The 26,246-nt window shown below is 44.5% G+C and overlaps 1 protein-coding gene across 2 annotated transcripts in view; it reads left to right on the top strand.

Annotated features, from left to right (window-relative positions):
* gab2 (GRB2-associated binding protein 2) overlaps window positions 1-25,913 on the top strand; it is a 35,644-nt gene extending 9,731 nt beyond the window's left edge. The window contains exons 2-10 of one of the 2 annotated variants that reach the window (XM_035154992.2): window positions 6,232-6,532; window positions 19,339-19,567; window positions 21,611-22,206; window positions 23,082-23,179; window positions 23,363-23,642; window positions 24,415-24,505; window positions 24,674-24,776; window positions 24,911-25,030; window positions 25,151-25,913. In XM_035154992.2, coding sequence (XP_035010883.1) covers window positions 6,232-6,532; window positions 19,339-19,567; window positions 21,611-22,206; window positions 23,082-23,179; window positions 23,363-23,642; window positions 24,415-24,505; window positions 24,674-24,776; window positions 24,911-25,030; window positions 25,151-25,294 — 1,962 coding nt within the window. In that variant the 3' untranslated portion in view covers window positions 25,295-25,913. Of the gene's footprint in view, window positions 1-6,231; window positions 6,533-19,338; window positions 19,568-21,610; window positions 22,207-23,081; window positions 23,180-23,362; window positions 23,643-24,414; window positions 24,506-24,673; window positions 24,777-24,907; window positions 25,031-25,150 lie in introns of both variants that reach the window. The other variant, XM_035154991.2, reaches the window with a different exon arrangement.
* The last annotated feature ends 333 nt before the right edge of the window (window positions 25,914-26,246 follow it).

Raw genomic sequence — 26,246 nt, 5'->3', positions numbered from 1 at the left:
GTTGGACCCAAACGCCTGTAGCCCCAGACACTCTGTTTAACATCTCTCCGTGTTTACTTCTCTGGGTACACGGACGGGACTGAGCCACGTCCAAACCCCGGGGAGCATCTGGATCTCTTCAGCACTTGAGACAGATAAACGGCGGGATTTGCTGAGAATACAAAATGGCCACACGTTGTTGGCACGGCCGCTCTCCTGTTTTGTTTGTGACCTGAAGTTGTTGGAAATGCTCCAGAGATGTGCATTATAAACTTTGTCCGGGGCAGCTGTCTGCTCAACGTCTTACTCAGAGCGGACATGTGGAGCGTTGTGTAAACTGTCTGACTTCCAAGAATCGTCTCCATGCGCTCTCACGTCCATTTGTGTGGTTTATTTTAGCGCACTGCTGTATAAACTGCCGTGTCTCCCACAGAATTTACTTCTAATTTCAAAAAAGTACTTTATATGAGGTGCTCCGCTGCAAATATTGTAATTGCTAAGAACTTTGGGGCAAATTAAAACTATAAAGTCTCTCAGTAGAGCACAAGCTGCTGCTCAGACCTGCCACGTCCCCTTAGATTCAATTAAGCTGCACCAAATTTCACACACTTTTAGAAATTAGTCCCTTAAATACACCTTTTTTTCATCAAAATGCATGAATTATGTCAAAAAATTTGGTCATAAACACACCCTATTTTGCAAAGTTAAAGAAAAAGTGATTTAATGGGTTCTTTATTGGCCCATGTCCCACGCTTCCACCGAGTTTCATGAAAATCCATTCAGGATTTCTTTGCGTAATGCTGCTGACAAACAAACAAAGAGACAGAAGTAACAATATACACATGTCCATGTCCTCATGTCCTACACATAACAACGCTCAGGCCAGGTTGGCCCCACTGACGCACGCTCTCATTGAAAGACAAGTTTTGAATGTCTGAAATTAAAAAGTGCTTTTGTGTAAATTTCCAGGCAATTATTCTTCACATGTAGCCGGACTGCATTCCATCGCCGGCTGAATCTCCCCGTCTGTTCCCGTAATGTGGGCTGACGTGTGACCCGCTATTGATTAGAACTAGATAATCAGGGCTCTGTCATCATTGTCCGTCCAGCTTTGTCCCCCTCACCAGCACATTAACCAGAATCAGTGTCCGGGCAAGTCGGCTCGTACAATCGTGGCCATTATGGCAGGTCCCACCTTTTTTAATTCATGCATCGCAAAGTGGATTCACTGCCGCTCCTGCTGTCGGGAGGAGTTTTCTGGGAAGATGAAATTCAAGCTTTGTTCAGCCACCAGAAGGGACGAGAAGCGAAGTCACTGATGTGCTAAATATTCCTCTTTTGTTCTTCGCTGACTCTGAAGAGCCTGAGAACAACAACCACAGAGAATAGATGTGGGAGGGATGCTTCATTTGAGTCTTTACTTGGAGCAGCTTTTTACTCTTCTGCAGTCATTCATAATACAGTTGAATATATAACCTTTTACATGAGAAATTCAAGAAAACAATAATCCTTTTTGTTCAAATGCTGCCTTTGTTTGTATAATATAAAATGAAATAATAATTGAAATCAAACACTTATATGATCAAGGCCCATTTTCATTTTATTTGGAGCTCACTCCACTTTCCCTTCCTCTCTTAAATCTCTCCATGCCCAGTCCCATGCCCTCAGAACACACTGGTTCCCTTCCAATTCACCTTTTATCCCAATTAAGCATCAATGGCCGAGCACCAGTGGGTTTCATCGCAAACACGAGCGCTGATGTGCCGCCGCTCACATCAAACAGGCGACACGTAGCCCGAGGCCTCCAGTTCGTACGTAGCCGAGCGTTTGAAGTCACAAGAGGTAAATCGCCGCTCCGCAGCACATGACCTTTACCAAAGCAGGTAATACACGAGGAAGCGGTGTTTGTGCAGCTGTGAGTTGTTTGTCCGGCAGCAGCAGGTAACGCAGGAGAGTCAGAGACAACAACCTGCTGTCTCCTCCTCCGCCGCTCTAATAGGAGCAGAGGTAAACAAAACTATTCCAACCTTCTTCTACGTGGATAACAAACGTGTTTAGTTTGGATGTTTGCTCACGCACATTTAAAAACATGTTGACTGATGCTTATCGACAGGCCTGTTGACACAGCCTACTACACACACACACACACACGCACACACCACATATTGCTCTGTGGCCGTAAAAGACACACCTTGGATAATTGTTTTGGCCGCAACCATCTCTAAAGTGCATTAGAACAGAGAGTGATAAGTTTTGTTTTGTTCTATTATACATGTGCAAATACAGTTAATGGCTGCAGTGACTTACGAGCTGCGGTGGACGACACACACCAGACTCCCGTGTCCCTTTTTTATTCCTGTGAACCGAGCGCTTTTGTATGAAATTTTGTTTGTTTTCCCACAGAATCATTGTTTTGCCGACTGCCAGGAATAGAGCCACAGCATGTCCACCTATCAACATGTGGAGAGACAAAAGGAATCGACCAGACAGACTAGTTTTGATCCTATTTTTAGACGCAAGAAAAGAATTGTTTTGTAATGTTTTCATTGCCGGCCACTGAAAATAGATGGAGGACTCGTGTGGCTCCTTTGTAGCCCGACCAGTCTGTGTGTGTGTGTGTGTGTGTGTGTGTGTAGCCGGCTGCCGTCAGGACAAATGAGACAATGTTGGAACAAGGAATGATCAAGCTTATATGGGATGATTGAATAAAGCTGAAGGGACTAGCGGCCGGGTTTTCACAGATGTGGATGGCTGCACTTCTTTTTGTGCTTCAAGTGGGAGCAGGCGATCCTTTGAGACCCTTAAATTACATGTTATTTATAGTCAAGTTTTCCTAATCGCTCACTCTACAATTTGTCTGCAACGTGTTTTTTGCTTTTCGCTCTCACACACGTCTGCTTGGATTTGACCTTTATTTGACTTTTGTCTCCTCTGTCCCATGTCTCATGCAGCGTCTGTCTTTGATATCGTGTTAGTTGGGGATGTGATTAGCGAACTCTCTCTGTGTTCCAGTGCACTGTCCAGTCCACTTGATAACAAGGGCAGTGTGTCTATGCTTTTTTTTTTTTTTTTTGGGAACAGTGATGTAGTTTCAAACCAGAGCCATGATGGGGGGGAGGGGAAGGTTGGAGAGCTGGGAGAGTTCAGCCTAGTTTTACAGCTTCCCAGTGCTTAGACAATGATCGATGGGCTTAGACATGCTCTGTAGGACATGGCGGTGGGTGGGTTCGCTCGTTTCGCTGTGTCCTCCTCCCCCATGATTTACTTCGCTGGGGAAGTTTTTTTTTTTGCAAATTCGAAAAAAGTGCATGAGAAAGAGATAAGAGAAGCCGCGCTGCCAGTTGAGATGTTTTTCCTCCGTCAGAAAGTGTAACGGAGGGAAATATAAATTAATTTGTTCTCGAGTTAAGCAGCAACTGCCTTTACCGTGGAAATACTCGTTCTATATTTAGTCAGATAAGGTCCTTTTTTAAATGAGCTGTCTTCCTCTGTGGTGGAGAGCTGCTGCTGTCTTGGGTTAATATGCTGGCTGCAGCTGAAGGATGCCAGGAATAACCCAGATGGGTCGCACTGACCTCGTGAAACTGGGCACTGCTCCAGGTCTCAATTAACTGACGCTCGCTCTTTCCAGAAAAGGCAATAATATTTAAATGGGGTTTGTAAGAGTTATAATCTTTCTGACTCGTGTAGTCTCGCTAAACTAAGAGGCCATGTGGACTTGGGAGAAAAGAGAAATGTGAATGTTTCTGTGGAGCGGTGTGATGACTCCACTGTATTTTATTAAAGGAAGTTCACACTCCAGTTGGGTCCTTTAGACGGAGACTTGGGGAGTAACGCTCTTGGAATTTGTCTGCCCACACCCTTTACCAGTATAATCTGCACCTAATGCATAGTTGTCACACAAACTGCACAGCTCACCACTGGTCCGTGTTTGTTCCTTCATCTCAATTCAAAATCTGTTGGAAATGTGACGCTACCAGGTGGACCAACCGCAGCGTAGTTACATTTTTAGGAAAGTGAACGTCAGGGTACAGCCCAATTCATGCTTCTGTCTCTAATCCACGCGGAGCCGTTCCCTGACGCAATTTTTTAATTGAGTTGAAGGAACGAATCACGAAGCATGAATCGGCCTGAAGATGTTCGCAGCAGCAAGAATCTACTATCAACACCATTAAGGCCATAGTGCCTCTTATCAGTGGATCAGTCTGACAGAACATACGGTGAAGAAGTCTCACCCCCCAATACCTCTGACGTTCAGCTTCGTGATGAAGATGAGATCGAAATCTGTACTTCCTGGAAAAAGAGGAAGTGGGTTGCCACCTCTTTGCTGCGTTGGCTTCTCGGAGGAAAAGCAAACAAAACTGGCAGCATAATGAAATGATAAACATTTTGCATCAGAAACAATGGACACAATCTCAAAATATAGTGATGAGTCATGATGTTATTTCCACTTGATTTACCAGCACTTTATAAAGACTTTATAAATATTTAGTTCAATAACATACGGCCGGTAAGACACTTAAAGCAGCAATTTGCTTAATTAAAATAAAAGCTGCAAATCAAATATTTGTTGTAAATTAAATTAAAAAAATTTCAGTTAATGGACCAAAGTAAATATTTGATTATATCACGAAAGTGAAATCACCAGTTGAAGCAATATCCTCAAGGTTATATATTATTTACTGTGAAAACAATTGTTGATAAGTTTAATATTTTTCAACCTGTTTCCAGGTCCAAGGTTTTTTTATTTTCCAAATCTGAAGGACGCGGCCGCCGACTCAAAACGTAACCCTGTTCTGTTAAACCCAACAATGGCTAAAGCTCCTGCAATTAAGCAACTACCTCGGCTAGAAACCACATTCGGTGGCAGGATAAACATAGAAATAGCCCCGTTTATGTGTATATAACATATATAATATGTCTTTTATGTAGATACAAGAAAACCGTATCTTCCACGTTGTTAGCGTTAGCACTGAAAACCTGCATCACTGAAACAAAAAGGAAAAGTGCCATCCTGCAGCTACTTAAACTGCACGATTGATTTATTTGACTCAGAAGCACCACAGCATTGATCAATGAGCAGAATGCATATTAAAAATTAATGTGGAGTCAGAGAGGCACTGAAGAGGCCTTGTCCACTGGAGACATCCCAGACCTCTCAGTCCCAGCGTCCCAGTGTGGTGTGACAGATAACCAATATGCACAACACCGTAGTGCTGAAGCTGAAATTGCTAACATCATAAATTTAACAGCGTATACGAATATGTAGCAGATATTTCCAGGGGAACATGGTGGACGTTTGTGCATCTGTATGGTGCAAACCTGTTTTTTTGGGGGGGGGGTGGCGTTAGCCTTGCGGCAGTGTCTGTGTTGATGGAGAGCGAGGGGTGGGGGGCCCCCGCAGGATCCTGTGTGTCAGCAGCCTGCATGTGAGAGACATTGCCTGGCGGAAGTGCATCACTGGCAGATGTCCAAAAAGTCCCCCCTGCTCAACCTCCCCCTTTACTCCCCCTTTCCCTTCCTGGTCTATCTTCCTCTTTTGTCTCTGGGCACAGAGAACACAGAGTCCCTTTAAGACGGCCACTGGGAAAACGTATGGATGTGTTGTAATCAAGGCCACTGTTCTTCCTTTGTGCTTCCCCCCCAGTTGAGAAATGCAACAATGGCGTTGTTGGTGCCACATGTTGCATTTGGACGCTTCCCATTCTGGAGTCCTCTCTGCTGGCATCAGTGGAGCATGCACTTCTGCTGTGTTTATGACTCCAGCTGCAGTCACACAGTCGTATGCAGATGTAGGATGATTTCGTGTGGACCAAAGTGGTGTCACTCATCAGTTGTGGAGGCGGGAGGAGCCTGCAGTCTCTTAACAAAGCTGTCGCAGAGGAGCTGTGGGGGGGGACATCAGCACAGGAAATACGTTGGCACCTGCTGCCTCATTCCCGCTGCCTCTGAACGTGCACATGCAAACCACACACGACCACGTGCGTGCCACAGTAAACCTGCTCAAAGTTAGCAAGACGTGATCAACAGTTTACACCACAACCCAAGTCCAGCTGTTGACGCATGTCACTGCAACATTCTGCAGCGTGCGTAGTATTCTGCATCATTGTGTTATTTTAAAAAGTTTGTGGCCTCGTTGAGCTTCTGTCAAAATCCAATTTGAATGAGAAATTTCGATTTGGCTCCACTGGCTTTTTCTTTTGTGTATTATTGTCACGTTCTTACCTTTCAATTTTTCATGCTTCTCCCCAGGCGTGGAAGAAACGCTGGTTCATCCTTCGCAGCGGCCGCATGAGCGGTGACCCCGACGTTCTTGAGTACTACAAGAATGACCACTCCAAGAAACCCATCCGGGTCATCGACCTGCACTGCTGCGAGCAGGTGGACTGCGGCCTGACCTTTAAGCGGAAGGAGTTCCAGGACAGCTTCGTGTTTGACATCAAGACCTCGGACCGAACCTTTTACCTCGTAGCGGAGACCGAGGAGGACATGAACAAGTGGGTCCGCTCCATCTGCCAGCTGTGCGGGTTCAACCAGTCGGCTGACAACCACGGTAGGGAGCCCTGACCTCTTTCTGCTTGATGCTCCATCACTCTGCTTCTGTGTGTCTCTTCTCTGTCTCTGCTGTTACCCACATTAGTAGTTCTCTGACATTGTTAACCGCACCGATTTAATATCAAATTAGCTGATAACAACTCATAATAACATCTCAAAATGACCACAATAATAAGGCCCTTTAATAAAAATTGTTTTGTATCCTTTTGTCAATTTTATTCGTTCTTTCAACTTAGCTTAATTATCTAATTTTGGCCTCAGAGAGAATCACAGAAGAGTATCAAGCGTCCACTATTATTTAGTACTGAAATTATTAGTTAATTGTCAGTTAATAAATGTATCAATTAAACATAATACAATAATTATTCAAATCTTTTCAATTATCTAAAAGTTCTGCTTTTCCTTGTTTTATATCGTTGTAAGTTAAATACCTTAAGTTTTCTCAGAGAAAATAAGCAATTTGAAGACGTCCCCTTATACTTTGGAGACAGTAATGGACATATTCATGTTGTGGTCAGAATAAACAGTACAATATGTGCAGTATATAGAGTATAATACTTCAGAGTGAAGTACCAAACAATACACTAGCATCTCTATCTGTCTCCCACTTTGCTTCCTCGAGTTATTTGGAGCAGCCTGCGTCTCAGTTTTCACAAAAAAAAAATCAGCAGCAGAGGTCCGACCACATGATATCATCGGAGATCATGTTTTTTTCCATCTTTGTTATTTGAGAGAGAGGAATAGGAGCGACGCTGCCAAATAAACGGACACAGTGTCTGAGAGGCTAATCGATTTTTCTCTTAATTTGTTTTTATAGAAGGGTCTCATCGCTGCCTCTTGTAGTCAGGATGATGGAAATTCGTATTCAGGATGTGGGCCATCTGAAAAGGTTGAAGCAGAAACGACACTCGGTTTCTTGTTGTTGTTTTTTTTATTTTGTGTGTGAGGTTGGCTTATTTTCCACTGTTGCCACCTATGATAAGAAACTATCAGACAAGACACGACCACAACCTTTTCATGCACTAATGTTCACATGTTAAATCTCCCTTTATCACCTGAGCTTCACTATGCTGTGACCTCATGTCATTAAAAACAAAAATACTGCGACTGGAAATGATGACTTGATATCAAAGTCAGATAGCTACGTTATCACAGACTCTCTATACTAATGTGGTTTCTATAGCTGCTGAGGGCTGATAGCATCTCTCTGCTCCACTTGAGAAAATCAACGACTTATATTCAGCAGAGATGTTCCGATACCGATACCAGCAACATAAGTGCCTCTGATACTGCAGAAGATGCAGGAATCGGACATTGGAAAGTACTTGAATGTCTTTAAAGTAAGTTTCGTCCAGATAAAAATGCAATTTTCTTTTTACACAAATCGCTCCAAACCAGCCTCTGCACTGTACTGCCACTGGCAAGTACTGTTTCCAGAGCTGCTGAGAAGAAGGGAGCTTTAGCCAGAGCTAGCTAAAACGATAAAATATCAGCAATTTGGCAATATTTTTATGGACAATTGCAACACTAGAAATCTCCTAAAGCATTTGAAGAACCACATGTAGAATATACAGCTGTTAAAATACGCCGAAGGGTTTGTTTCTTAGCAAGATTAAACAAAAACTACTGAAAGGATTAGTACTAAACTTGTTGGAAGGATGCAGTGTGGTTTAGGGAAGAACCTTGGGAATAATTTATGGGTCTTGATTCACAAAGGGAACTGATATTGATGCACGTGTGAAATTTGGTGCACAAAGTCCAGGTATCGGAATCAGTACTGAGAAGGGGAAATGGTACCGAAACATCTCTAATATTCAGTAAACTATCTGTTTCGTCAAAGTCTGCGTAAACCCCCTCTCAGTTTCTTATTTTTGATGCTTTTGTGTTTCCAACCATCTGGCGGCTGGTGGACGTTAATTCTTTGTGCACATGGTTGATCATCTGTAACGTGCATTATGTCCAGGTGTAGGATCACGAAAACAAACAGCTGTGCAGAGTGTAATAAACGTAATGTTCACATCATTTAGGGGAATCCCCCCCGGGTCCCAGTTCAATAATTAGCAGGGTCCTCTCAGGAGCTGTAGCCAGCAGGGCGTGGCGGGGAGTGAGAGGGTTTATGTCATGACCGCTGCATTAGTGATGGTGCTTTCTGTGAGTGTAAACACCACATCAGGCTTTAATCTGTCATTTCACTCTGTTTTCACTGAAACGTCGAGTCGCTGTTTCTGAGAAACTTTATCAGAAACTGTGAACCCTCCGTCCAAATGCAATTTTCACACTCTATTTCAGTCCAGGGCAAAGTAAAAAACTTGTTTGCGAACCGTCTTATTCTCTGAAAAATCCTCATTCTCACTCCTCTGTGTGCCAGGGGGCTGTAATTTCCAGGGTTTCTGTGAATATCACACCACCCCCCCGCCCCCACCCCCCTGCCCCGGCACACATTAACCGATTCTGACTGGCATTTGACTAGCATTACTAAACCGAAACTAACACGTTCTTTAAGTGACTTAATGCTCTAGACAGCCATGGAGATGTTTTGGGGGAAAATGTTACGGTGCCTCTGACCTTATTGCCCCCGTATAGTACTCAATATTCTCAAGTAGCTTAAAACCTTCCATGCATTCATGTTTAAATAATGAATCAAACAGGATTGTAGATGTTATTGTTTCATATATCTGTTACGCACAGGCTTATTTAACCGCTGGTTCCCCCATTACGTCATTATCGCCGTCTTCAGTGAGTGGAAAAAGCTAAGAAATGAATCGAGAGAGGCAGCCGCGGATCCTGAGGTGATAGACCCACCAGCTGAAGCTTGTTCTATCACATGCGTCTTTTTTAATCTTCAACAGATACACACAGACACGCAAGATCTGTCGAAATAACATGTACCTTTTACTTTTGAAATCCATGTTCCATGACAGGCTTTTCCAGGGAAGAAGCTGTTGACTCATAGTGTTTGCAGATCCATCCCCCTCTTACTCGGAATAGCTCCGGCCTCCTGCCTCCTCCCTCGTGTGGTATCAAGTTGTTGTTGTCAGTATGACGCTGGAAATAAATACTCACCTCCTGTTTTCATCAGCACCGCCCTGGAATATAACTAAGCTGCTGTTTAAATGTGTTTTTTACACATTTGGAAAAACTGTCGAGACTGCTAATCTGAGGCAAATATACATTTTGATGATTACAATACCCAGTCATAGTTCTTCTCAAGGGGTTTTACAATCGCTGCCGCATATGATGCCCTCAGTTTCACAAAGGGTTGGTCTTAAAGATGCTATAACTCCTAACACAGCTAATTAGATACCAACAAAAGTAACTGGACCAGCACCAGCGTACGACCCCCTCGTACATGTCCAGGATCAGAAACGAACTACGGAGCAGGATGACGCAGCATCGACTGAACAGGAGTTGGACTTTGGCGACTTAATCAATGACAATGCTCCATAAAAAGTTTGCACAGCTCGTATTGGCTCGGTACGATGTTTTACTTTAGTTTAAGATAAGATAAGATCAAACTTTATTGATCCACACACTGGGGGAAATTCAGTTGTTGCAGCAGCAGGCAGGTCAGAATGAGGAGGACAAGAGAATAAATATATTTTAAAAAGGCAATAGAATAAAAACTTTTAATGAAAAATGCTGAGTATGTACATTATATGCACCTTTCATTGTGGTTTGTATAACAATGTTACAAAGTAAAAAGCGAGCAAGTAAAAAACACTACATAAAGTTATTTTCTGTTAGAAATACTTTATTTTCAGTGAGAAATAGTATTTAATGTATTTATTTATGTGAGCTCTTAAAGTTGTACAGACTTGTCTTTACATGGTTATTAAAAGGCCGTAATTCAACTTGTGCAGAAAACAAACATAATTTCAAAGTGATTTTATGATGTGTGGCTGCGCGTTGCCTCGGGGCACATGGCGTGTTTGTGTGTACTAGTTGTGTATGGGCAGGGGTCTGTGGTTTGTTTGTCACCAGGTCCCGTGGTCCTGATAATCCCTCCGTGGATAGTTCAGATGATCGAAACGATCAACAAAAACCTCCAACCTATGACATCTTTCTGCTGTATTTCACAAATAGTAGCTCAAAAAAAGAAATGAATCAAAGCAGTGTTAACACTCTTAAGAAAAACAAAGTGCCCTGGTTACGGTGGTAGGAGAACACAGACTCGCTGTGTGGAAACTTCTCCGCACATCTGACTAAACGGGGCTGGAACAAACTACCTGTCAACAATAAGGTGCATTGATGCAACAGCTGATGTCACTGAGCGTGTGTTGGCGAATTGGAGCATGTCAGATGAGAGGAGGGCTCTTGACACAACCTGACGACACAGTCTGCATCAGTATTCCTCCCACAGCGTCTCCCATCTTGATCTTTGCGCCCGCGAACATATCTTGTAAACGCTCAAGGAAGCCGAGCCGCCGCTTCACCCCGCGGAGCTTCTATCAGCTGTATCTTGTATCTGCGGGTTTTTTATTTTGTAATTATACTTTGATTAAGTGACTCAGACATACGGGGCGGTAATTGGGAACTAACAGAGGACAACTGTTTACACACCTCTCTGAGCAGGAGAGGCTGACAGCTGCAGATCTGAGCCAGTGTGTCAGCCGACAGACTGGGAGTTACCTCGCTGACGAAGAACAGACTCACTCGTATTACACAATCCCACAAACAGAGGAAGCACAAATACCAAGTTGTGTAGATAGCGTAGTGGAAGCAGGGAGAAGCTCCATCGGCCTGGAGATGGTGTTCTGCAGCCACAGCGTTTACACACACTGTTCACAATGTCAGATGTGTTGTTTTAACGTAGCCGCCGGTGCTGGTGTGAAGTACCAAAACGATTGTGAAAGGAATTAACCGGGCTTTGCCAAACACTGGTGTGTACTAAGTAGTGTTGACACGCAAGTATTTTCCTCAGATAATGGAAACCATCAGTTGTATCAACGTCTCCATCTGAACTGAACCTTTGGTTAGTCAGAGTTGGCTCCTGCCGCCTCTGGGAGCTGTGAAGTGGAGTTGACCGAGGGCAGCACATGACGATCCAGTGTTACACAACTGTCGACAGCAACTCTCTCCCAGTCTATCTTCCCACTATGTCTCGATTAGTGTCTGTGCATTTTTCGTTTAGAGTCTGAGACCGATGTGATATGTGTTGCTCATCGTTCTGGGTCTTAAAACGCTCCTTTGTAATTATTCCTCCGCGCCCGGTGACAGTCATTGGTTGGATGCATTATTTTTTGGAGCGGGTGTCGATCGTTCTGTCCAATTGTTGTGAACCTGATATCTCAAGAATGCCTTCAGGGAATTTCTTCAAATTTGGTACAAACGTTTAGTTGGACTCAAGAATTAACTGATTCGATTTTGGTGTTTAAAGTTCAAGGTTGCATCACATCTGTTCCCCTTGCTAATCTAATATCTCAAAAAGGCCGTGAAGGTATCTCTTCTGATTTGGTGCAAATTCTCATGTGGTCTTTTCGGATCAAAGGTCAAAGTTCAAGGTCACAGTGACCTTGTGTTCTTGTGAACGTGATATATGAGGAGCGACCACAGGTAATTTCTTTACACCTGGCACAAATATTCACCGTGACTAAAAGATGATCGGGATATAATTTGGAGGGCAAAGGTCAAGTTGACAGTGCCCTCACAAAACTCTCCTTCCTCGTGAGTGTGTTTTCTTAAGAACCCCTAAAGAGAATAATTTCAAATTTGGTCAACTGATTAGATTGAGGTGGTGAAAGGTCAAAGGTCACAGTAGCCTCACAAACCACGGTTCCCTTGAACATGATATTTCAAGTCCGCCTATAGGAAGTTTCTTTATGTTTTGATCAGTTTTCACTTGGACTTAAAGACTGACCACAACAACGGCAGTGTGGCATTTTGAATTTTACTTGTATTTACATTTATTTTGCAGTTGTTTTATGTCTGAAAATGTAAACATTTAAAGAAACTGATTTACGGTATACAGACCGCAATAGGTGCATATAAACATACAGTGCACACATGCATATACAGTATTTTAAATAAATGCAAACACTCCCATCCCCTCTCCTTTGACGTCTCAGTACCCGTACACCTGCATGTCTGCCTCCTCTCCTCCCAAACTGCCCTTTGTCTGCATCGATTTTTGTAGGAATAATGAGGCTCCATGGCACTGGAAGGTCAGGTTTCTGCTGCCACAGAGCTGTCTGAGGACGGTTTGCTGTTGCTGCCACGGCTGCGCATCCCATTAAACCCACTGGCAGCATCTGAGGGATTGCTGGAAACCAGAGACTCGAGAATGCACTGTGCACACACCCATTGGTCCAAATCACCAGAGAGGATGGCAGAGATTTCTGTCTGTGAAAAAATAAAGAACAGAAGTCAGACATTAAAGGAGGTGCAAAGTGTGCATTGGGTTACGGTTTTATTGATTCCTTTATTTTTTTTAACTGAGCAAAGGATAAATAGATGATAGATAAATGCAGATTTTTTTTAAAATTGGGCGTCTCTGCGGATTCTAATAACTCCTGTGATTGCCTGACACATGCATGCAGTTATTGTGTTATTGTGTGTTTCTAGGTCTCACAATCTGTTGGTGGGTGTTGGCGCTGTTGTTATCAGATACTGATGGCCGGGTGTGTGGCGTGTGTCTGCACCCAGGGAGACCCACCCCCGAGCGCAATCTAATGAATGGAACATCATCTCGTCAATCACGGGCTTTGTTCTGCTCTCTCTCTCTCTCTCTCTCTCTCTCTCTCTCTCTCTCTCTCTCTCTCTCTCTCCTGGCTGTTTGAACTCAGAGACGAAGCTCAACTAAGGGACGAGGTTTTCACTCGTCAGCACTCCTCTTTTCTTTTCTTTTTGTATGATGGCTACCACTCTGTTTTTTTCCCCTCCTCTGTAGTTTCCATGCTTTTCCCAGGGAAGAAATTCCATATTGTTATTCAGCGTTACTACTAAATTTTGGCATTTCCAGCGTCGGCATCAGCAGATTTGAAAAGTGCTTACGTTTATTCACATAGATCTTTCCGAGGGGTTCACATTAAACCTCAGCTGTGAAGCCAGATTGATAACTTGTTGTGTGGCTTGAAAATGTCGTCATGGTGACAGTGATCAACATCATCGTGATCGAGGCTTTTACATCTTACTCGCGTCTCCAGTTTCCATAATAATACAAATGTTTTCATTGGAGAGAAATCTACTTAAACTCCCCCCTTGCTTACAAAGAAAAGGGGAAAGATTCAGTCTCCACTTACCATCAATGATTAAGGAGGGTCATACTTGAGAGATAGTAAAGCTGTGGTCACTGTAAAATATGACATAAACCTTCCCTGACTAGACAAGAATTTCACTAAATAATCAAAATCATTCAATCTGTTTTGTAACATAATGAAATCAAGCTTCTCATTTTTTCATTATGTGAATAAAAATATATTTTTAGGAAACTACAGTTGCGTGTTTAATTTCAGTTATTTTGTTGGTTATCAATGTTTTTCTACATTTTCTTTTCTTATTATTCTTGTTTATCCAAGAATAATATCATCTTTGCGAATTTAAAGCAAAATAATTCTTCGTTTTTTAATTTGGCATCAGCCTGATTCTTTAAATAACGAGTGGAAAAAGCCAATCCCTCTTAATGGAAGCTTACATCATTCAACCTGCAGTCGCATGGAAACTTTTGCTCTTTTGCCAACTGTTTATATTCAGTTCAGCTGATGTCTGTAGATGTTTAGACTTGTTTTTTTATTTTGTAATCAGCCTCCTGTCATACGGACAGGCCTCCCACTTCTGTCACAGTGTATTACATTGACTGTAATCAGTCGGCTGGTGGTGTTAGCAGAGATATGAAGTGTAATGGCAGCGCTGCCTCCTTCTGTGCACAGAGGAATCCTTGTAACTGTGCACAAGTGTTAAAGTGTGTAAGATAAAGGTGAAAGGGATCTATGGGCAGAAATTGAATATCAAAATAATCCTAGTAATGTTTTTACTAGTGTGTTTCATCTAAATTGTACGAATTGTTGTTTTCTTTAACCCTAGAATGAGTCATTTATATTTAAATACTGTATATTTACATATTACAACAGAGATTGTTTTTGAATATTGAAAGTATTAAAGCGTATGATCACAGTGCTTATTTAAGCCAAATAAACTGTGGCTTGTTCAGCACGAGTTGATCAGGCTGCATGTTGACGCAATCGTAGAAACCGATTCAACCCAGAATCCACCCTGGAGCTCATCCTGACAGGATTACGACAGTGTATATCGTTGCTAAGAGCATCAACAAGTATCACATTCTGCCTTCATCAGGACTTCTGTGTTTGTTCCCGTTCTGTAATGCACTGCGCTGTCAGAACGGTTTATCCTGGGGTTTCTGGCCTGGTGTGGCTGCAGCCCTCTCCAGGTATACGTAGGTCCTGCAGTTTTTCCGATGACAGCACGAAAAGTAACACTCATCCTCCGCCACAAATTCTCTCAACTTTTCATCTCGCAATCCCGCGTCTCTCTCCCCCCCCCCATTGCTTCACAGCTACAGTATTTATCCACCCACGACCACCACCTTGCAGGAATGAGCCATTGTTTCTACATGCAGCCAAACTGTGTAATTCACTGGCCCCTGACGAGCCCGAGCCTTTTTAGGTGACTGATCAATCCGGCGTTTCGAGGCAAATTGATGTCGAAATGTGGTTAAGGGGGCGGTGCTCACGTGACGCCGCAGAGCGAGCAGGCACAGGGAAATAATGTGATCAGGGAAACGCTCCCGTGTGTCTGCTCTGCTTAATACACAACCGAGCGGTTTTCAAGGGAGGATGGAACAGCCATGTCACTTTGTTCACTTCAGCAGAGCGAGGAGGCCATTTTCTCTCTCTTCCTGCCGGGCGACACGCTCCTTCGGTGCTAACAGCTCTGCTCGTTTTCCCTACCTATCCCATCTCGGCTCCTTCTTTCAGTTCTGTCCGTCTCGTTGAGAGCTCCCAACCCCCACCCCCCCCACCCTGCCAACCACACATGCAAATGGATTCCACTATGTTGCCTCCTGGGACGCTGTGTTGCTTTAAAGAGCCACTGGTCCAGCATCCCCATGAAGGAAAACAAGTAATGCAGGATTATACCGTAACACAAAAGATTAACCCCTTTCTCCAGGTTCGATGCCTTTTTCCAAGGGCACCTTGACGGGGGATCGAACCTATTCCTTCACCTCTGTGTCACACGCCGGCCTCGTCCGGGGCCAAGCCCTGCAGAGCCTCGACACATCTGAGGTTAATTTGCAGAACCCGTCGTAGCCTTGTGAGCTCAGAGGCTATAATTCTTAAACACAATCTCTTATGAAACCATTAAGGAAATTGCGTTTTTCTAGTACTCACTTTGAAAGGCAGGTGGACAAGCTTGTACCCTCAGATGATTATTTTTTATGGAATATTTTAGGGGGGGGATGATAGCGATCCCGATGAAAAGCGCACAACAACACGTACCGAGAAAAAAATTCAAACGCTTCCCTCTTCCCTGATGTCTCCACCGGGCACACTTTCAATTCAATAGGTCAGTGATATGTTCTATTTCTGTATCTGGTTTCAGATTAGATTATCGTATGTCCTCTGCTAATTCTGGCCGGCCTGAGAGGAAATGAGCCCCCTACAAAGACGTTCTTGTTCTTAGCGATACAGCAGGGTTCTAATTTTGGCCCCCGGAGACCAGCAGCCAGCTTCTATTAGATTATGGTGAGAGAGCAGAAGAGACAGTAGGTGATGTATTAGAGAGAGTAATTGGAAGATGGCGCATGAACTTAGGGGCTCTTTGACCCGGAATAGCCATATGTCGCTCACCAACCAAAAAAAGGTCCTTTAATGCATCGCCGCTCTGATGTTTGTTTCAGGCCGAGGAATGTCGTGGGAAGAACGCTTTGTCTCTTCTAAGTGCTTTGTGTGATGGGGAAGTTTTCAGCGTTAGAAACCCAGAAATGACATTAAGCTTGTAACTCAAAAAAACTGCAACAACAACCCTTTATTTTACCCAGATGTATGACTCTCATGTGTTTGACGTAGTCTATTAAATTACTTACTTTTAGCACCTTGCATCAGATGACATAGCACATTAGCCAGTGGAGGGAATATTCCTGGAAGGAACCTGGTGGGGGGGGAGGGAAGATTCAGTGTTTTTGTTTTCTGCGTTTTTTCTATTTCTGTGTTGTGGTTCCAGTGACTTGATGGAATTGCCTCCCAGTGGTAACATACATCATCAGACCCATTAGTGTCAGTGATGAGCAGTGTTGGCTCTTCCATCAGCCGACCGGCCCAGTCCTCTTTCATTTCATACAGCGACATTTAGGGCACAGACACACACTCCTTGATAAGTATATTTTCACATTTTTAAATGTTTTTCCTCCCTCTGCATTGAAGTGATCAATCCTGCTTGGTTTGTTTTTCCACGTTGCTCTGCACACGAGCCCGGTGGAGGAACTGGCTTTCCCTGATAAATCAATATATCTACCCGTGTTAGTGGGCCCCAGTACTCACCGCACTGGATGAAAGCTTTTACAAAGCTTTTTGTGGAGAAGGGAGATGATGCCTAAACAGCCTGAGGAGAGTGGAATCACTCAGAACAATGGTGTAATTGAGGATCATTGGGGGGGGGGGAGTCCCTGCCTGTGTGGCTTTGGGCCCGGGCATCTCACTGATGTCCACTGGCCTGAAGACCCAACAGCAGAGGCCCTTTTCCCCCCCAGGCATTGATGTGACCTCATTTAGCTAACTAGGCTCCAGAATACCCCCCCACACCCCACTCACCCCGCCCTCCAACCACTCCACATGCATACACAAACGCTCACCCACCACATGTGTGTGTGTGTTGTCTGTTTTTCACCGGGGCTGTGGTGTCTCTGTATGGTCGCCACTCATCGTGACTCACAGAGCTCTGCCCTCTTGTTAAAAGGACGTTTGACCCGTAACGTGCTCTGTGAAGGTCTGAGAAAGGAGAGGGGCAGTGACGCAACGCGGAGGAAATGACTTCATGTGCATCGTTTAGAGGAAAATATCTTTTAAATCACAGCTGAAGTAGGTCTGATAATATTTAATATTCACTGCTAGGAACCCTAACCCAAATCACAATATACATTTTCTCAAGGATCTTTACATAAACCTCTGGAACCAGACTCAACATCTGCCTCGACCGGTTTGGGTGAGCAGGGAAAAATGGGGAAGAGAGGAGAGGTGGATGGAGAAGAGGGGAGAGAAGAGAGAGAGAGAGATGGGGAGGAGAGGGGGGGAAAGAGAGAGACCAAGAACAGTTGTGTAACCATCATGTTTCAGCTCTGACTGACTGGTTGTTATAATCCAAACAATAAGAGAAATCTCGCTCTGTTTAAAACGTGGCTCGCACATCTCCAGAAACATTCATCTCATCGGCTTCACACTTCTCACCCCGGTGATGAATTTGGTGCGATTTGGACACATGCAGAAGGTGAAACTTTGGTTTAAAAAAAGCAACCGTCGACTGTGAGAACAGCTCGTTCACAGCGACGGCAACTTGGTTGTGAGTCGTGCTTCGCTGAACTTTAAATAAACAGGTGAACAGCTCTTTGTGCAGGTTTTGTGGGTTTTGTGGACTGAATCCTGCAAAAGGCTCAAGTACTGCAGGTCCCTTTTACAGGTTCAGAAAGAAAACTGCAACCAGCGTCGTCACAGGACGAGCAAACAAACACTGCACTTGTTTTTTAAAGGAGAAGATTTACAGTTTCTCTCAGGTTTTCATCCTTGGACATATCTTTGTTTAAATCTTTAAACCTTTTTTAAATCATGCAATTTTCTAGCTGTCTCCTGAACCTCCTAGAAATTGCACGGTGCATTTATTTTTACTTACATTTAACAATTAGTCAAAGACACAATTGATATAAAAGCGGTTATTTGGGGCTGCAATGAATCTTATTAATTTCCCCACACCCGTGATCATGCAAAACCCTCGCATTTACAGTGAAAAGACCAGAGCTTAGATTCTGCAGAAAGACCTGTTTTTCCTTTCTTGTTTCTTCCTCCTTGTGTTGCACACAGCTCCATGGGTCGATGGATCAGTGGGCCGCCCACTCTCTACTCCTCCAGCTCAGTGTGCGCCCCCTCGTTCTGGCCCCCTGCCCAGTCTGTGTGCAGTATCCCCATCTCAGATCTGCACTTCCTTTATAGCCTTTAAATGCAGATAACAGGGATCCTGCACAGAAACAAATGAGTGCACATTTATTCCTTGCACATTTGAATTTGTATATTTATTACCATGACTTATTTACTTTAGCTTTCCTGACTGTATGCTGTCTGTTTCTAACAAAGCACAGATCAATAGAGGGTTTTTGTTTTTTTAGATTTTGCAGGAGCATTTTGTTCTCACAGTCCTGCTGTGCAAAACAGTGCTCGGCTCAATAAAATCCAACAAAGCACATTGACCCTGGTCATAAAGGATAACTTGGATCATGTGCTTTTGGACCACTCGCACCCTGCAGCCCAAAAAAAGCAGAAGGACTCTGTTTTCTCTCCTCCCCTGAGACAGATCCGTCCTCGCTATTGATTAGAGAGCAGACTGAAAGCTACTGAATACAAGACTCCATGCAAAGCAAGGTCACGTAAAGGCTTGAACCCCTCAAATGAATTACACACTTTGACTTCAGGGGTTTTTTGACAACAAAAGGAAAATGTTTAAAGGATGATTACATGACTGGTCTTTACTTTGTGGAGCATATGAATGTGCAGGACGCCTCGTCTGCACAAGACTGATTTAACATGTTTAAAGAAAAAACTCTTGTGGGGTTAAACAATCAATAACTTAAATTTCTCCCGTCTGCAGATGGCAGATCGCAACATATGCCACGTTCTGTCGGAGCAGATGTCAGCGGCTCCGCGGCCCCTCTGACCGGAGATCGCAAGTCCTCCGCCCCCATCCACTCCAGCCAGCCGGTCCTCTTCACCTTCGACGTGCCCGTGCGCCACACACACCACGGCTCCTTGTCCAACAGCGCGCCCCAGGACTACCTCCTCCTCCACCAGTGCATGAGCAGGAAGACGGAGAGCGCAAGGTAAAGGTCACGACCCTCAGGCGTCCTGTGTCAGTTTCCTGTTATCCGTTAATGCAGGTCAACGTACAGGTTTATGGCGCTTCCTCAGTTTAGAAGCCCCCCAAGGGTTCGAACTACTGTTACAGGGGGGGGGAAATTAGCTAACTGTGTGTGCGTGTGTGTGTTTTAGATTATTAATGTATTTTACAAGCAATCTGGTTGAAGAATATTAAAGTGAATATTCTAAACTTACTTATTTAATGTATTATTATTATTACTATTGTATAACTTACTAACTTGAAGGTCACCCTCCTAATGAAATCACATTTAAATTCACAAAATATCCTTGAGGTATTCTTTGAGAAATCAATAAAAAAATGTTGCAAGATCACGCATCGTAAAGATAGTGGGGAAAAGTTCTTGGATCCGCCCCCCTGATCATGGTTCACACCAAAATTGACTGGTTGATTAACAGATACAAACCACATCCTTCCCCCAAGTTCCGTGGAAATCCGCCCAGTAGTTGTTGTGTAATGCTGCCAACTGACTGACAGTGAAACAAACAGATGAACGCATAACTTCCATGGCAGCTACTACTACTAATAATATAATAATGATAATGATATATACGGAAAAAAGGGGAAAAGGGCGACATGGATCAACACAGAATCTGTCATTTTAATCAGCCGTATTGATAATTATTTAAAGATGACATGTAAATGTCTCATTTTGGTCCATCCAGTGTATTATATGCCAGAAAAATTGTAATATATTTCAACTTAAAGCAGAGTTTAAACGATTAGTCAGTCACAAATCAAAAAGTGTGGATACTTGGTCAGCTGCTGTTTCCACATGGATATAAATGCATATGTTGACAGTTGTGCTGAGCATTAAAAACAAAGGCTTTTTTTTTTTATTAAATGCACTCCTGAGTTTTCCCCGTTAACATTCCCCTCACCTCCAGTGGCCACTTCCAAGAATCAAAAAGGCAGCTGTAATAATGATGCCATTCTGCAGATAGGCCGTACAGTTAGATGATCAATGAGGTCGAGGCTGCAATTCATCACTGCTACAGGTCTGGACTCGCCCAGGATAGAATTGCCCTCTCAGCCGCACGATTTTCACATAAATCTGCTGCGCTGGACCTCGGTGGGACGCAGGAAATCAAACCGCACGATCCATCTCATCGGCTTTATGCAGATGTTTCCATCACTCGCGCACCAGCGGCTGCTCCGTGTGTCTGATAATTAAGACTGGCATCTGGTGATTTACGTCGGATTCAAATTGGTCTGATGACCGAATGGCGTGAATTAATCTGTGTGGAAAAAGCCGCCGTTCAGTTCCCAGTGACGGAGGGAAAAATGATGAACAAAATTATTGATCGATGATCGAAAAAAATCCCGAGGAGGCAGCAAAATGTTATGTCGATATTAATTACATCACTTTGATGCATTATTCATTCAAATTTGTTCCATTTATAACAAGGAACGCTTAGCCGCTAATGCATATGCATAAAATCTCAAAGTGAGATCAGCACGGACGTAAAGAAACGACTCCTCGAGGATTTCCTATCTTTCCATTGGACAACTTAGTCGGGCCATTGCTCAGCTAACTGGCTAGAAACGTCTGAGCTGTGCGCTTGTTGTAGTTGCTGCTCAAGGTCAGGCCCACGCCAAGCAGCCAGAATAAATGAGGCATGTCCCTGGGGTGTCTAAACCGAGGCCGACACACTGTGAGAAAGTCGCAGCGCTCGCCCTCTGAACGTGGACGCCCTCTCCCTGTCGACACGCCGGGAAACATGTAAACAAAATCAGCTCCTCAAAGAAATGAAATAAACAACAACCTGGAAATTCGATTCCTGCGCCGTAGCTGCACCAAGGTGCTCGAGCACGGATGCAGGGATGTGCTGTTTTTTAAATGTGCTGCAGCCTTTAGAGGGGACGTGTCCTCTGAAGTGCTACAGTGCCATCTCGTGGCTCTATGGATAGTTACATCAAATCAAACTGTACAACATGATATTGTCAAAGGGCTGATTATGTGTGTTTGTCTTTGTCCATGTTGCAGGAGTGCCAGTTTCTCCCAGGCCACACGGAGCAATCTGTTCGTCGGGAGCGACTCTGCTGTGCAGAAACTCTCTCACGGCTTCTCCCATTGTCTAAATGGCATGGGCGGCCAGTTGCATGGTTTCTACAGTTTGCCCAAACCAGGAAAACACCAGTTACCTTCGCAGGATGACTCGTCCGAGGAGGCCTGCTACGTGCTCCCGCGGGGCTTCAGCTCCGAGGCGCCGGCTCTCAGCGGGCTGGGCGACACCGAGCTGGAGGACGAGGAGGTGTACACCTTCAAAACGCCCTGCAACGCCCTCGCCACCATGCACAGCAGCGAGCGTCCGACGGACAATTACGATATTCCCACGACGCCCGGCTCCTTCTACCAGATCCCCCGGACGTTTGATAAGAATCACAATGCCTTGACACCCTCCAGCTCCGAGTCGTCCTGTGCGCCTCCGCCCAGGCCCCCGAAGCCCAGCCAGGGGTCAGAGGGGCAGTGGGGGAGTCCCCAGTCGGTAGGAAGCCAGAACGGAGAGGTGACGTCTGCAGTGTCGGTTATCCCACGCAGGAACACTCTCCCTGCTGTTGAGAACATCAGGCTGCACAGAGGTACACAGGTTTTCTCTTTCTTCAACTGTTTTCCTAACGTGTTCCTCCTGAACGCCGCTTCTTCTTCCTTCAAACACAGCCTCAGTCGACTCGCTCAGATCTTTTGAAATCGCACTTTTCACCTGTTTCCTGTTTTCAAAATGCAGCACGGACTCATCGGGTCCATCCTCTTGTGGCGTTGCGGCGACTTTGCACTTCCTTTTCCCCCCACCACTTTCCCCCCCTCGCTCTCTCTCCCTCTTCCGCTATCTCTCGTTTTACTGACTTAACACCAGCAGCTGAGCAGAAAACAAAGGAGCCAGTCTGGCAGACACGGTTCTGTTGAGACAGTAATGAAATTCAAGCCATACAGCAACTCCAGAATGTTTCGTTCCAGGCTGATGAGCAATACAAAAAAAAACAGAAGCACTTGCGGACGCAACGCACGGCCTCTTAGTGTGCCATGTTCTCCGCTTTGCAAAGTCCATGCTCGGGCCTCGTATAGCCTGAAGCCAGAATTGACCTCTGACCCTTGTTAGTGAGGCTACAGGCTGTTCACACACCTGCGCGGCGAAAAAGACTAATTATAACCCAGTCAGGCGTTTAATTAAATGCCACTCATGTTGTGTTTGTTCCATTAGAAACACGACTTTTCCTCCTTGATGTGTCTTTTTTTTTTTTCTCTTACTCCGCCTCCATTGCTTGCGATTATCGCACAACATGTGACTCGTGCAGACTTTGCACTGCTCTGTTTCACTTGAGGGGGATGTTTTTCTTTTTCCTTTCCGAGTTTACAGCAGTGGTAAATATTGATTTCTCCCCTCGCCTCTCTCTCTCTCTCTCTCTCTCTCTCTCTCTCTCTCTCTCTCTCTCTCTCTCTCTCTCTCTCTCCACAGGCTCCTCCTTCGAAACGAACAGCCATCACCGTCCCATCCATTTCAACAACTCAGGCCAGTCTGTGGAGTCTGTCAATGACGGGTTCAGCTCCTACTTGGTGAGTCACTGGCTCCTTTTCGCTGCACAGATCAATTCTGTCAGTGCAGACATCGCGAAGCGCACAGATAGAAAAATGCATTTCCTCCATATTTTGCTCGAGTCGAGCGTTGCAGTTTTTTCTGCAGAATTGAGCCCAGAGAGATTGAGATGTCATGTGACCGCTGTGTCTCTTTGACACCAGAGAACCAAAGCCCCCCTGACTCGCTCCGACAGCGGCAACTCGGATGACAACTACGTGCCCATGAATCCTGGCTCGTCGCCACTCAGCGCTGCCCTGGCTGACAGTCCTAAGAATATCTACATCCCCATGAGCCCTGGGCCACATCACTTTGATTTCCCAGGATTCTCTGCAACGTTACCTGCCCGCAAGGGGAGCAGCGCCTCCCTGTGTCACAGGCCCAGCCGTCTCAGCGATGTTACACCACCACCCATCAACCGCAACCTCAAACCGAACAGGAAATGTAAGTTTCTGGCAGCGGGATTTCTCACTGATGTAACAACATGAATTAATTGGTTGGCCGAAGGCTGATATGAACCTTTCACAGACGTAATAAAAATATTATAATAATGGGTTTTATTTCTATAAGCGCCTTTCAAAACCAGATTTATAAGGTGTTTCACAAAATGAAATTGAAGTGTGACGTTAGCAAATCATAGAAAAGCCAGATCATATTTTCCGCATATACAGATAAACAACAAGACAATGAATAAACATCAAAAATAATAAGTAAAAAATATATTGAAAAAACTATAACATGCAAATAAAATCTATACATATATACATTTTCGCTATATGTAAATAATTATTTCTTTGCCGATGTAAAAAAAAATATTTTACAGGATAAACATTGCCGAATTATATTTTATTAAATTAAGTTCTAAATATTTGGTTGTATTTGCAATTTATTTTTATTTATAATTATTTATCATAAAGTCGCTCTCATTAAGCTGTAAAATATCGAGCCTCAATACTTTTCTTGGTCATAAGGATCTGAAAACGACATTTTAGGAATCAGAATTGTGAATTTTCTTCTCCCTAATATCATAATATCAACCCCCAATAATTCATACATGTAACTATAACTACTATAACTATAACTATAACTATAACTACATACATATAACTACTGAAATCTCTATATTTCCCCATCAGCTCTCCAGGTCTGCTTTGTTTACTGTTCAACAAAGACGACAGTCATTTGGTTGACAGTGTTTCGCTCTTGTTTTCCACAGCGAAGCCAACACCTCTCGATCTGAAGAACAATGGGATTATTGATGAGCTGCCATTTAAGAGTCCGGTCACCATGTCCTGGATACGGCCCATGTGAGTCTCATATCAGTCGTTCAAGATAGATTACCCCCGGACACACACACACACACACACACACTCTCTCACACACACAGTTTGATGGCACAGACTGCCGCTGTTATTTTTCTTTCTGCCTGAGGTCAGAAGGTAGACGCACTCACTGTCCTGTTTGCTTTGCTCCAGGCCGCCCATGAACTCCATATCCTCCCAGCATTGTCGACCCATCTCCACACAAAGCATCACCAGCACCGACTCTGCAGACAGTGAGGAGAACTATGTGGCTATGGTGAGTCCCGATGGCCGGAGGGGAGATCAGGGGGAGCACATTGTGTTCTTTGTTTTAACGATTCACTTGTTTGCATGCTAGTAGCTCGCTGCGCCCTGCGTGAGTAACACCTCCCCTCCTGCCCCCATTAGCAGAACCCAGCGTCTACCTCGCCAGCCATGAGCGGCACCAGCAGCCCGGCCCCCAGGAAGTGCGGCAACGTGGACTACCTGGCGCTGGACTTCCAGCCCGGGTCACCCAGCCCCCACAGAAAAGTAAACAGATGGTTTTTTGTGTCGACTTAATCCATTACAGTCGATTGTTCTTATTTCTCACCGCAGCGCAGTCCGCCCTCAGGCCAGTGTCTCACTCCTGCCTTATTTATCATTCCACAGCCCTCCACGTCCTCTGTGACCTCTGACGAGAAGGTGGACTACGTGCAGGTGGACAAGGAGAAGACCCAGGCACTGCAGAACACCATGCAGGAGTGGACCGATGTGCGGCAGTCTACTGAACCCGCGAAGGGGGTCAAGTCCTGACACTGACTTGTACGAAAACAACACACGAAATTCCAATCTTAAGACAAGCATCGCCAGTGTCACGTTCCTATCATTGCTATGAATGCTGGTCGGGCTTGTTTAAGCCTGAGATGTTTGGACAAAAAAGCCATAACCGACCCCGACGCCTGTTCTCTGTGATGATTACTACTGCAGCGCACCGCTAACGTGCAGGATATCAGGCCATAGAGGTGAAGCTTCCTGCCAAAGCTCTTCACGCAGACTGTTATAACAGAGTATGGACAGATGATAATGTGTATGTATGTATATCATCCTTACTTATCAATCATTCCTTTTTTTCCATCGAAGCTGTGCCACCCCCGCCCTCTGCAACGTTTCTTTTATTTTGCATCAAGCAAATAATTTACCAAGTTGCTGCCATTTAACACGGTGGTTAAACCGGTCGATAACCATTTTAAATATAACGTAAGAGTGTGCTCGCTGGTCTCAGGAATGCCAAGATGCACTCCCCCATTTTTTGGCATGCGGGCAAGACTCTCTCTTCTCACTTCAATCCATCATTTGTGCTGAGTCTTGCAGAAGCGGCGAGGAGATTATTTTCACTGCGGGCAATCATTTCAGCTTAGCAGTGCATGTCTGCGAGGAGGAGGGAGGGAGGGAGGGAGGGGGGGAAATACAGCGATGCAAAGGCCTGTGTCAGAAGCCCTAATGATAACTGTGCATGACTGTTTGCCTCAGTTTCAATTAAGCACGGCCCCAAAGCGTGTTTCAAAAAGCCGTCAGGGTGGGATGGCAGACGTCACTTCAACGCAGGTACAAAGTCTGTAACGTCCAAATGTGCAGAATGAAGAAAGAAAACGAGGCGCACGTGAGGAATCGTGTGCAACGTCTTTTGTGGGGTTTGACTTCAGGTAATATTCTAATGCATTTCATTTTTTAAATGTGCACTGACCAAGGAGGACGATGGAGACGG

This window comes from Hippoglossus stenolepis, chromosome 4, assembly GCF_022539355.2.
Source record: "Hippoglossus stenolepis isolate QCI-W04-F060 chromosome 4, HSTE1.2, whole genome shotgun sequence".
Classification (NCBI taxonomy): Eukaryota; Metazoa; Chordata; class Actinopteri; order Pleuronectiformes; family Pleuronectidae; genus Hippoglossus; species Hippoglossus stenolepis.
This window is presented reverse-complemented; position numbering and strand designations above follow the sequence as displayed.